Consider the following 13,683-nt stretch of genomic DNA (forward strand, 5'->3'; position numbering starts at 1 on the left):
TCCTAGCTTGTGCTCCTCCCCCTCACTTTTCATCCTGGCTTCTGCCCTCTTCCTTTCTAGTCCTGATGAAGGGTCTTGACCTGAAACATTGACTGTTTATTTCCCTCCATAGATGCTGCCTGACCTGCTGAATTCCTCCAGCATTTTGTGTTACTCCAGATTCCATCATTCGCAGAATCTCTCCTGTGTTCCTGGATCTCTGTTGCCATCTGGTGGTCTTCAAAACAGGCAACAGTATCAAAAGTTTCCCAGAATACTAAGAGGTTTTTGAGTGGTTTCCACATGAAACTTGTTTGATTCAATTTTGACAGTGTTTTCCTAAATATCCCTCCGTCATGAACATACTGGGGACATCTTAATACTGCATTTAAAAAAATTCAAGGGCTAAGTCTTGACATAAAAACATTGTAAGTGCTCGAAGTTTTTATGCTTGATCATTTAATGCTAGGGGGGAAAAAAAAACTTTAAAGAAATACTAACACTTGGACTGATCCCCTGGATAGAATGGCGGGAAGCAAAAGCATTAGATTTATCCGAGATCAGTTGGATGAAAGAGGTATTTAGATGGATTATCTGGAACAGGGGAAAATATGATCAGAACAAATGAAGCTATTCAGTCCATTTCATTCTTGCTATGACAATGATTAAGTTAAATTATACTCCCTAATCTATAAATTACAATTTCCTTCCAGTCACATGAACGTTCATAAACATTTCAATGAATTGAAAATAGCACCAAGGCAAATTGCTATTCCCTTTGCAGACAGATAAAAGACTTGTGGCTGCAGAGAAGGAGCAATGTCATGTCGTTCTCTATTGTGACCAAGGCAGATTGATGTTAAAACGTTTCATTTATTATTCAAAAGCAAAGATGTCAATCAGCCACAGTATAATAGTACTTACATGAGATTTACAAAGTTGCATTTTAAAAGTAATTTCATTGCAAAGAAACTAACTGGATCTTTAAGCCATTAAAATAATTTTTCTAAAACATTTGAAATTAACTGTAATAAAAAGTACATCTTTAAAATATTGGTTGTGTTGGCAAAAGTGCATCAAATTATCCAGACAAAATTAACTGCTGATATTGAATGTTGCACTATAGAAAAGTTAGCATTTTAGTTTAATTAAAATGCATTCTAAAAAGGAGCCATTCAATAGATTTTACTACAGTCATGCAGTGAAATGGATTCATTTAAATTAGTATTTCAGCAAAAATAATTTAGAAGTGATTACAACTAACATTTTGAAAGAAACTGGTATACCAAATGCAGTTTGGGTCCTGACATATTGTATACACCTGTTATTTCACAACACCCAGACTTAATTGCATGTTAAAATGGTGGCTATCTGCTTCCCTTTAACAAAAGATAAACAAACAAACCATTTTCAGGATGTCCTTGCATTACTCAAGTGGTTATTAAGGGGCTATTGAAAATTTTGCAGCTAGTCACCTGCCTGATGGTTCATAGTGTGTGGATCCAAAGTAACATCAACAAATTGAAGCAAAAATACTAAAAAAATTTCATTGTTGGATACAATTCAGAAAAGACACTAGTCAAAATAACTAAGTATTGCACAGGATTCTGTGATGCAGTGAAGGTTGTTGTCGCTGGTCAAAAATCCAATTCAAGTTCTAAGGCTCTAGTGCCAGGTTGTCAACACCCACTTTGCGCTTTGAAGGCTGGAAAAAATGATAGAATCAACTTAAAATATTTAAAAATGTCTTTATCCTAGCTTAGATCTAAAAAGTACAACCATATTGACATTAAATGGTGAATGGAGTTGCAAAACCCAGCTGGTTAGTTTCAGCTGCTAAAATAGAAATAAAGCTGACAGTAGTACCTTACCATGATACTATTAATTTGGTATTGTTGGCATGGTACATTTGAACTTGGAACAAATTCACCAAGCAGAACAGTAATATCAGATAAAAAGCTGGGAAATAAATGGTGACTTATTTCACTATTACAAATAAAAATCAACACAGACAACCCAAAAAAAATTTAACACTTGATAGAAGTTGTAATGCAATTGGATTTCAAGCTAGCAATTGAAACATCTTGAGCTTTGCTGCTATGAGAATCCATTAATGGAATGAATTAATTTGACTTACTGGATATATGTAGGAAACAGAGTCCTACCACAGAGCCACACAAGCAATATACTTCTGACTCAGGCTTTCCCTGCTGTTGCTATTGAACAACTGAGCGAGCATTTGGGTCTCTCATTCAGGAAGGAGATGGTGAAGTAGAAGAACACCATCTCCCAATGTGACAATTGTTCACTGCGGTTTCTCTGAGATTAACAATGGATGTACAAAATATGTTAATAGACATTAAGGGTGTTTTCAATTCAGATAATGAAGGTTCCAATCTATGACAGGGCCAGAGGGCAGTGATAATAAAACAGAGGCCCGTTTCTATATCAGAAAACCCTAAAGCATAACCACTCTGATGAACTTGACAGACTGCCTCTGATTACTGGATAAATTCCTTCTAAATGAGGGTCAAGGTAGCTCTCCAGCAGAGTTTACTTCAGGGCCATATAGGCCTTCTTGTAATGGTATGGTTGTTAGCATGTTTATAGATTTTCTGTGTATGTCAGTTAAATGGAGTGGGGTTTCTGGATTTATATTAATGATTTTCTACAATACTGTGATGACAAGCAAAATAGAAAAGGATTCTGTTATGTCTGAAACTGCCAAATACTTAGGCTGATTACAAGAGAGAGCCTTAAATTTCTTTGGGTTTTTAGTGCCACCTCACTCATACAGCATTTCTTCCAGTTGAACAGGGAGAAGTCCTGAACTTATTCACCCACACTTTCAGGAGAAAAGGCAAAAGAAAAAAAAACACACCTTTTTGGAGGAGGAACAGCAGCAGCCCCAGAAAATGCGAACCACAACCAAGAGAACCAGAAACAACACAGCACCTAGTAAATGGAAACAAGGAAATCGGGCAGAATTAAGAACAGCGCCAACTTTTTTCCTCCCCCCATCTGGATTTGACAGGTTGGAAGGCAATTTTTCCACTTTATACCATCTTGTTAAAACAATTGGTCCCACAATATTTAACCAAACACACAACCATCAGGATTATAAAAGCACTTTGTCCCCTTAATTTGAGAGCAATGCAATGGTCACCATAAAATAGCCAGCCGGTATATAAAAAAAATCTAACTTTCTTTGCAATGTTGAGTTTTCCAATGAATTTTTCTTGTAAAAAAAAAAAAGAGGATTTGCTGACATTAATGGCAGGTTGCAAGGAATGCTTTACAGCGCCAGCGACCCGGGTTCAAATCCAGCCACCGCCTGTAGGGAGTTCGTACATTCTCCCCGTGTCTGCGTGGGTTTCCTCTGGGTGCTCTGGTTTCCTCCCACATTCCAAAGACGTACAGGTTAGGAAGTTGTGGGCATGTTATGTTGGCGCCAGAAACATGGCGACACTTGCAGGCTGCCCCCAGAACACTCGACACAAAAAGATGCATTTCACGGTGTGTTTCGATGTACATGTGACTAATAAAGATATCTTATTTAAATACATAGATAATACAAAATCCCAGTTCAGGGAAAGTTGTACACATGCAATGTCACAAGACAGTTCCATCAAGTGAAACTTCAACAGCGAGGATTCTTCAGACTGCAGTACACCAATTTAATAATGCCACAAGACAATTATTATCAGCAACTGAAACAGCCAAAGTGGTATACTATTTATAAAATCATTTACTTCAACATTGCTACATACCAAATTTGAAGTAAAGAGTTCCAGTTTTTTTTTGAGTAAATTCCTAAATTTTGTTTTGAAAGTTGCAGAAACACCTGTCACAATAGCTTCCTAAAGCAGTACTGGATCTTTTATTGGTAATATTAATAGTGTTAACTGTTAAAAGACTCAAAAGCATCCAGTTATGGGCATTCCAATGGACAAACCTATTTCCTGGTCAGGTGCTGGTGGACTAGGGTGGAGGGTTAGAGTATTCTTGCATAACTAGTGGATTATGCTTCACACTCATCTTTGTTAATACTCGTGCAAGCTGGGCCTCAGTTCTGGACCACATGTCAACTAAGTTTGCCAAAGGGCACAGTTTCACTGCAATAAATCTCAATGTGATAAGCTAAATTGGGGGTGGCCTGAAATGACAGTGGCTTTAAACTTGTGCAACAAGTTCCTGTCAGGGATTAAAGTGTTGCTCTCTGTATTCAGGAACGTTGGCACCTTACCTTTGGAAAGCAGTCAGCAGCATTAGAGCGTGCTCTCTGGCAGGGTAGCCAATGAGCATAATGGGACAGGCCTCCTTAAACTGAACTTGGCACCATTCAAAAACACAACCATCTGTCACTGAGGGGGCATAGCACATCAATGAAGGCGCAGGACGGCAGTGTTTGTCTCCCTTTATTGATGTTTTGCTTTTGTTTTTTCTGCTACCATTAGAAATTATGCATAAATCTAACATATTTAACCACCACTTTTTTTTTTCCCCCCAAAGAAAACTTTAAAACTATTTATACAGCACAGTAACAGGCCCTTTGGCCCAACGAGCCCCCACCACCCAACTACACCCATGTTAACCTACTAACCTGTACATCTTTGGAATGTGGGAGGAAGTCAGAGCACCCAGAGGAAACCCACACAGTCACAGGGAGAACATACAAACTCCTCACAGACAGTGGCAGGAATTGAACCCCAATCGCTGGCACTGTAATAGTGTTACACTAGCTGTTACACTACCATGCCACTTTAAAAGAGCAAGTTTCAATATTATCCAAAGGAGGATCCTTTGAAAGATTGGCTTTGAAGTGAATGGTAAAGAGACCAAGGGTTGAATATTATTCTTAAATTTTAGTCTTAAATTTTAGTAACTAATCTACATGTAGAACAAATTGTTTAAAATTATTAATCTTAGTTAGCCTTTGGCAACTTACCAATAAATATAAAGAAAATGGCAAAGGTAGCAATATCCCAGGTAGATTGAAAAAGCTGTTTACTTTGTAGTCTCCTCACAGCATCATAAAACTGTGCTTCAATTTGACTTCCCACATCTTGGTCAGCCATTTTTGATAATGACTGTATATGGTCAGTTGTAGAGGCTTGTCCCAAGTGCCAACTGGCAAATAACAGCAACTGCACAACAAAACAGGATTTAATCATTCAAAATTTATCATGCATCCAGCAAAAAAAAATCAATCCCTTTACAATATAATCCAACAATGCCATCTCTCACCCACAAGCTGAGAAATGGATTGTATTTCAAGGGTGTCACCATTATTATGATTTCCAGGTCATTACGGTTCATTGTCCACAGGGAACACTAAATATGGATGGAGAGGCAGGATAGGGTGGGTGGTAAATTTATTTCATTAAGTATTTTTTAAACAAGTTGAGAGTTCCAAGGAAAACAAAATATGGGGATAAAATATCATAGGACAGAAAATTATTCTCGATGTCAACAAGCATAAGGGAACACCACCATCTCCACAAACTGAAGTTCCTGCAACATCTTGGATCGTTCCTGCCCAACAGACCTGTGGAAGTACTTGCACCACACACTTCAGGTCAGCAGCCCACCATTACTTTCAAGGAGATTTAAGGAATGTACAATAGATGCCAATGATGCCTACATCCCATGAATAAAAAAAAACTGTAGTCTGAATTTCCCCCACCCATGACTGAAATGTTAAACAATACACAAAAAGTGCTGGAGGAACTCAGCAGGTCAGGCAGCATCCATAGAGGGAAATAGAGAGTCTACGCTATGGGCCAAGACCCTTCATCAGGACTGGAAAGGAAGAGGGCAGAAGCCATAATAAGAAGGTGGGGGGGGGGGAGGGGGGAGGGGGAGTGGGAAGAACACACGCAGGCAGGTGATAGACGAATCCAGGTGAGGGGGGTAGGTAGGTGGGGGGGGGGGGGGGGGGGGAGAAGATGTAATAAGCTGAGAGGTGATAGGTAGAAGAGGCAATGGTCTGAAGAAGGAGGAACCCAGTAGGAAAGGGCGGTGGACCATGGAGTAAAGGATGGGGGAGAAGAGGTGATGGGCAGGTCATCAAGGCAGGGGAAAGGAGCCACAGGAATAAGGGAAGACAAAGGAGTTGTGGGGCGAGGGGGGGGAGAAAGAGGAATAGGGGAGGGGTTACCAGAAGTTAGAGAAATTGATGTTGAGGCCATAAGGTTGGAGACTCCCAAGGCGGAATATGAGGTGTTGTTCCTCCCAACCTGCGTCTGGCCTCAACGTGGCAGTAGAGGAGGCTATGGATAGACATGTCAGTATGGGAGTGGGATGTGGAATTGAAGCGGGTGGCGACTGGGAGGTCCTGGCTGTTGCGGCAGATGGAGCAAAGGTGCTAACTTCTGTTTCTTCCGTAATATTTAAAATTAGGAAATTATACCTCTGGAATGATCAAACAGCTTACTGAAGAGTTTGACACATTTAGCTACTCCATGCTTGCTGTTTGTAACATCCAGTCACGTGATACGTGTACACAGTTTGCAAATGTCATTGACCACTTGTTATAAATTAAACCTACAGAAATAGATGCACAAACTTTGTAAAACATGGACTGTAGTTTAACTTTTACTAATGATTTCATGACTCATATTGATTACACACAAGTAAGTGCTTAGAATCTAACCTTATGTTTAGAATCTATTAAGCTCGCCAACGTATTCCTAAGGAAGGAAATCAGCTGTCCTTGACCCTTTGTCAAAACTAGGAAAGAGAAGCTCATTAAACTGCAGGGAGGATGGGAGAAGGACGATGTCTTGGATAGGCTAAAACCAGGGTGGCAAAGGGGTAAACTGTAAATAAGGTTATCTGGTCAATGAGTGAATGGGAACAGTTAGAGAGTGAGAACATTGACAAAGGAACCTAGGAATTGCAAAATACAGAATAGGAAGACGTACCCAGCAGGTCAAGCAAGCCTTCCTCTTCCAGAGAGGAAAGGAAAACATGGGGGGAAGAAAGGTGAAATAAAAAAGCTGAGCCCATGTCACAGATAGATGACTGATCCCAACAGAAATAAAATTGCCTTAAATTGTATAATTCAATAGAGTCCAGAGCTTGCAACACGCCCAGACAGAAGAGGTGTTGCTCCTGAAGCTTGCTTTGGGCCTCATTGCAACTACGTAGAGGCAATAGGTCAGAGTGGGAGTGGGATGGGGAATTAAAGCTCAGGGTCACCCATGCAGACTGAATGCAAGTGCTCCACAAAGTGGTCATCTAATCTGCATTTGGTTTCTTCAATGTAGGTGAGACCACATTGTGAACACAGAATGCTGCACATTAGATTGGAAGAAATACAAATGAATGACTGCTTCACCTGGAAAAATTGTTTGGGTTCCTGGACAGTGGGAAAGGAAAAGGTGAAAGGACAAGTGCTAGCAAGGACAAGCAGTTGCAAGAGAAAGTGCCACAAGTGGGGTGGGTGGTGGGATTGGAAGAGTAGACCAGGGAGTCACAAGGGGAACGGTCCCTGCAAAATGCTGAAAGCATAGGACAGGGAAGACGTGTTTGATGGCTGCATTGGTGCTGCTTTCTATATTGCAGAACTCGACAATGCCATTACCTTTGCTGTCAATCTCCACCCGGCTCTTACCTTCACGTGGCCAATCTCAGACTCTTCCCTTCCTTTTCTGGATCTCTACATCTCCATCTTAGGAGATAGTTTGGCCACTAATATTCATTGCAAGCCTACCAACTCCCAGAGCTAAACAAGTACTCTTCATCCCACCTTGCCTCCTGCAAGGACTCAATTCCATTCTCCCAGTTCCTCCATCATATTTGCTCTGATGATGAGGCTTTCAAACAGGTGCCACTCTCCGCTTCCAAACAGGCCATTTGAGGTCCAAGGTCAAGCCTCAAACAAGCTCACTGAAGCTCAAGACCTCCATTGGACTGTAAAATCTCAACAGTGATGTAGGGGTAGGAGTCAGGTCTGCACCAAGTAATCCTTCAGTACCTGAAGCAGGTTAATGTTACCTTATTTTGTTCACAACGATGGAACCCGACACTTTCTAATACCAGAGCAGTAATCTTCAAAGAACAGTTGGGGGCTAACATCAACCTGTTACATCAAGCCATCTTAGAAAATAAACTTTAATAACCTCATTCAAATCATTTCCAAATCTGCTAGTGCCCGTGTCATTGTTTTTACCTGCAGCAGCATTGCTGAGTCATGAGAAACCTATTGCACTTTCAATACCATTTTGCATTGCACGTCACAAGGGCTGGGATGTACAGGCCTGGAAACGTGTTTTTGGGAGAAGGTTACTGGCGTGGGCTAGGACTGGAGATTTACCCAACAGCTTACTTGAAGCAATTGGTTAGCTTTACCGACAATGAAACGGACAAGCAGCAGGGCATTGTCAGACAAGAGACTACAGATGCTGGAATCCAGGGGAAAACAACCAACTGCTAAAGAACTCAGCAGGTCAGGAAGCATCTGTAGAGGGAAATGGACAGTCAACATTCGGAGTCAAGACCCTTCATCTGGACTGAAAAAGTAGGGGGGGGGGGGGAGGAGATAGCCAGTATAAAGAGGTGAGGGGGGGGGGTGGGGCAAGAGCTGGCAAGTGATAGGTGGATCCAGGTGAGGTTGATTGGCAGATGGAGTCAGGTGGGGTGGAAATAGCAACAGAGGCTGGGAGGTGACAGGTGGAGGAAACAAGGCAGCAGATTGTGGAATCTGATAAGAATGGAAGGTGGAGCATGGAACCAAATAAGGGAGTTGGGAAGGATGGATGGGAACGAGTTGGGAAGGGGAAAAGAAACTGGGTTGGGGGGGGGGGGGTTGATTGAGTGAGTGTCTGTAGGAGGATCTGGGTAGATCAGGAGAGGAAAGAGGGACAGATGGAGAGCAGGTTACCTGAAATTGGAGAATGCAAATGTTAATGCCGTTGGACTACCCAGGCAGAATGGGAAGTGCTGTCCTCTAGTTTGTGCTTGGACTCACCCTGGCAGTGGAGGAGCCAGAGGGTGGACAGGTTGAAATGGGAAAGGGGAGGGAAATTAAAATGGCTAGCAACTGGGAGCTCCAGGTGGTCAAGGTGGGCGGTGCACAGGTGGTCAGCAAATTTTAATTTTTTTGGGGGTTGGTTCTTTGCTGTGTACAGGGCCAAGATGCTTATGTGTTGAGCTTGAATCATATAGAGCAGCTGTTCTTCTGTTTATGCTTCTCTAGTGGGTAAATAGCTCATTTCTCCCGAGAAATCAGAGACTAGTACGTGTTTGGTCCCAGACTTGTGTGCCCTGTAGTGAGTGATGGGCATAATGATTGATGCTTTAGATTTATCCACATTTACCATTGTAACAAATGTGAAAACCAGTTAATGTGGTAGCACTTTCCCTGAGCTACAGAGAGTAAAATCAAACATGTTTCCACTTTAGGCTGTGCTATTTTAGTGTGCATTATTTGGCAATAAAACATTTCTCCAGTGTTTATACTGTTTACTTAGATGGACCTCTCCCACATCTGCTCACTCTTTAATCTTTTATGAATTCATTTAGAGCCTGGTGACCTGCTGGATTTGGGTTGGGGTGGGTTTAAAAGTGTTCTCAGTTTTGGCTCAGCTCTTAATAAGTGAATATGCCACAGCTCAATTTTATTTAGAGCCTAGTTACTTGACCCAAATCCAATGGGACCCGATGATGAATGTTGTGGTTAGACCAAATTGACCATCAAAAAAAAAATTAAGTCCTTGGGCTTGGATCAGGTTTTAGTTTTATCCCCAAGCAAGTCTCCATTCCCATCGTCTCTTATGACATTTACCAAAAGGTTTTCAAGTTATTAATTTCTCCTGGTGTTGGAGTATCAAGTTTTTCCACTGTATCTTGGTATATGTGAAAATAATAAACCAATTTAATTTGTTATTCAATCCCCAATGAAGCCACCCTCCATTTACTTATTTGAGTTTTGCCAAACTATTTGTGTTAGCTTTCAGTCCTGATGTGTAGTAAACTTAACTTCCTCATTTTAGATCATCTTCCTGGGGAGTTTTTACATTAATGTTTGGGATCTGGGGTGATGGGCCAGATGACACTTATTAGCCATCCCTTATAGCCCATGAGAAGGTGGCAGTGAACTTCTGCAGTCCTTGATGGTACAGTTGCAATGGTGTTATGTGTTCCATAGTCAGCTTTTCATTTCATTGCTGCAGTCATATTAGAGGAGCTCTTAACATTTATTTGTATATCAATTGCTACATCTGCCCAGATGTGATCTAGAGATAATCATAACCTACAAGGAAGATCAAAGCCAGAGACCCTCAGATTTTGATCTTTCACAAGTTTCTTTTTATATACATGGTCTCAACACCAACCTTAGATAAGGAAATTAGGCACTTAGACCCACCAATGAAGAAATGTTGTATTTCCAAATCAGGCATGGAATATGGAAGGCAACCTACAGGTGGTGGAGGTCCCATTTGTCCACTATCTTTATCTTTTCTGGTCTATACCGTCAGAGGAATCCGAGCAAGTAACTGCAGTCATTATTCAGTTTTCAATCCAAAGCTACTGACTTTTACACAGGGACACTTTGGTACCATGTTATAGGGAGCATTCACATTGACTGTGGCTTCCCATTGAACCAGCTCCACATGTCTAGGCTTTGCATAACACAGAAGCAACTTACTTTGCCTCATTTGATGATACCAAGGGCAAATAATTCTGCACTGCTACTCTGTGAAGAAAGACCAGAATTCTAAGATTGATGTGAATTATGCTACAAGGTTGAAACTACTTGCTGGAAGCTTATTGATAATCAAATAACTTTGCTTTCTGCTTATTTTGTTTTTCTTCTCATTGCTGTTGTGGAATTATCATGTTGCTAACAACTGTTGCTGCAATTTAATGCAATTATCAAAGGGCGTCAGGCACAATGCAATCAGGGACCATTACACTTTGCAGATTTCATCACGACCCATAGCTGCACAGTCCAGCTAAACAGCTTTTCTCTTCCCATCCCCAATTTTATTTTTCAAGAACTAATATGAAGTTTACAAAGAAAGTGAAGAGCAAACTCACAGCAGGATAAGTTAGAAATAGGTGCAGGGTTAATCTCACCCCATGGAGACCCACATAGGCAGGATTAATCAGCTATATGTGGACTCTGATTTCAATGAATTCAGCAACCAGCTAATGCACTGAGTGGTTGCCGGCTAATGCCTCTTAAAGGAGATACACAGTTTGACTGGTGCAGGTATGCAGTGAATTTCACCTGGAAGACGTTACAAATGGTACAACATGAGACAGTGCAGGCACTGAGGTTTTCAGATGTTGTGCTGACAACCTTGGTGAAGGAGGTACAAAGTGGGGGTGATGTCCCATCCTTGGAAAACCTCCAGACGTTCAAGTAGAAGGCTGTGGGAGATGTCACAAGTCCAGAAGACGTGCATAGTTTATGGTCAGTGACCTCACATGCACAGATGACAGTGAATACATCTTCAGGTCCCATTTCCACACTTCCCTCTCTTTCAAGACAGATAGACACACAACTACCTTACTAGCTTTACACACCAGGCAATTCAATACTCCTATCGAAAACTTCTATCAATCCAGACTTGTACTTGACCTTCATACACTCTGCCACATTCTCATGGAGAGCTGCAAGCCTCACATCTCACACCATAGGCTACTCAACCACAACTGCTTCATCATTCAACAGCTTTGCACAGTGCTGACACTTTCCTCTTTCTTTCAGGACAGGCGGCTATGCTGACCTAGTGGTAACGAATGGAGGGAGACCAATGTGCCTCTGAGGAGAAGAGGAGTGCTGGGCATTATAGGGAAGGCCATTGGTGGGGCTCTGACCAGTGACAATGGGACAGTTGCTCCCCAAACACCTGGGTGGATGGGGCCCCTTAAGTACCCTAATGCAACGCCCTCCTCCTGCAGTCTGTCCTTCTCTGCATGCTCTCTGCCCATTCTTCCAGTCATGTTGCACTCCATGGGGAATGTTCACTCATGTGTTGTGTGTGAGAGCACCTACCAAACCAACTCCCTGAAGAACTCTGCACTTAGAAGCAACTCAGAACACACCAACATTTGTAGAAATGTGGTTCAACACAATATCACCCAGTAGCTATCTGAATGTAATTGATCATTACTCTAAATATGTTCTGTTGCACAGGATTAATGAGAAGATGTGTGGGCTGGAGCATGGAGAACATGGCAAAGCTGGCATCAAATCAGCCTTCATGCCAACTGATGTCACAATTTATCTGCTCAGCAGAAGCTTCCTATCCACCCAAAGCCCTCACTAATATGGCTTTCACCATGTAAGCAGGTGACTTAGAAATAAGAGAAGCCAAATACACCAATGATCTCACATCATTGGTGTATGTATCATTGATGATCTCACATCAATTGTCCACAGATGGACTCTTGACCTCACAATCTACCTCGTTATGAGCTTGCCCCCTATTGTCTACCTGCATTGCACCTTCTCTGTAGCTGTGACACTTTATTCTGCATCCTGTATTGTTTTACTACCTCAATGCACTGTGTTATGAATTGATCTGTATGAATAGTAAGCAAAACAAGTTTTTCACTGCAGCTCAGTACAAGTGACAATAATAAACCAATCCAATTCTCAGCAATAATTTCTCTTCTGCTTCAGTGAATTTCCACCCACTGGAGCAGTATCCAGGAGATCAAACTTTTATTTGTACACACTTCTGGATTTAAAAATTCAATTGATATTCATGTCTTGCCAAAGAGGTGGTAGAGGCAGATTCAATTACAATGTTTAAAAGGCATTTGGACAGGTACTTATATAGGAGGTGTATAGAGGGATACAGGCAAATGGGACTATCATAGACAGACATCACAGTGGACAAGCTGGGCCCACTTCTGTATTGTACTCAGCGATCCCGTATGTTGCATAGTTCACTTGTTATCTTTGTTGTCAATAGAAACATAAATCATTGTACTGCTAGGCTACTGTGAGACTCATGAAGAGACCAGGAAGTAATTCCCCTAAAAAAATCCTGGCCTTGCTCATAGTACTCGAGACTTTGTTTTGCCTGCAGTCACAATTCAATAATTACCTTAGCACCAAATTACCATACCCACAAAAGAAAGATTTTAAAAGTGACGTAGCATTTACCCTCCAAAAGCATTCCGTGTTCGTTTTGTTGTTTTTTTTAAAAAAAGAAATTCTTTTAGGCAAGATTAACACATTGGAGCGTGGACTCTGGAAAAATGGACTTCGATACAGAGCTCCAGAATAGATTTTTCACCTGTTTCCTGACCTGTTACACCTGTTGGAAGTTATGTCGAAGCACAAACTTAATGATCAGAATTGGCGTTAAGCCTGATATCTTACCTTACGTATTCTCTACTGTTTTGTTAAACTAGAAGCGTCAATCTTCTTCCGTTGCTCTTTCACCTGTCTCTCGCTAGGTCCAAAAAAACCGAGCAAACTCGATCCTCGGCTCCTACCCTGCCCTGCCCTTCCCTTCCCTTCATCAAAGCCTACATCCTGCCGTGGGAGCGCCCTGATTGGTCACTGTATTAATTATATTCGCTGGGTAGGAGGAGCCTGTCAGTTTTGAAAGATTTAGGAGGGGAAGGTTAATTTCTTTTGAAACATTCTTTTTCCTTCACTTTAATATTTTTAAATTAATTATCAATTTTAAATGCGTTACTTGGAGTTTTTGCATTTTTAACTTTTTTGGAGTT

General features: G+C 41.4%; 1 protein-coding gene across 1 annotated transcript; it reads right to left on the reverse strand.

Moving 5' to 3' along the window:
• Window positions 1–832: 832 nt before the first annotated feature.
• smim22 (small integral membrane protein 22) lies at window positions 833–13,480 on the reverse strand. The gene is made up of 4 exons (XM_052021960.1): window positions 13,328–13,480; window positions 4,928–5,126; window positions 2,861–2,934; window positions 833–1,684 (listed from the first exon to the last, which is right to left on the reverse strand). The coding sequence occupies exons 2-4, from the start codon at window positions 5,055–5,057 to the stop codon at window positions 1,637–1,639; spliced, it is 252 nt and encodes an 83-aa protein (XP_051877920.1). The 5' UTR covers window positions 5,058–5,126; window positions 13,328–13,480; the 3' UTR covers window positions 833–1,636.
• Between the last annotated feature and the right edge of the window lie 203 nt (window positions 13,481–13,683).

Source organism: Pristis pectinata, chromosome 8, assembly GCF_009764475.1.
Source record: "Pristis pectinata isolate sPriPec2 chromosome 8, sPriPec2.1.pri, whole genome shotgun sequence".
In the NCBI taxonomy this organism is placed as follows: Eukaryota; Metazoa; Chordata; class Chondrichthyes; order Rhinopristiformes; family Pristidae; genus Pristis; species Pristis pectinata.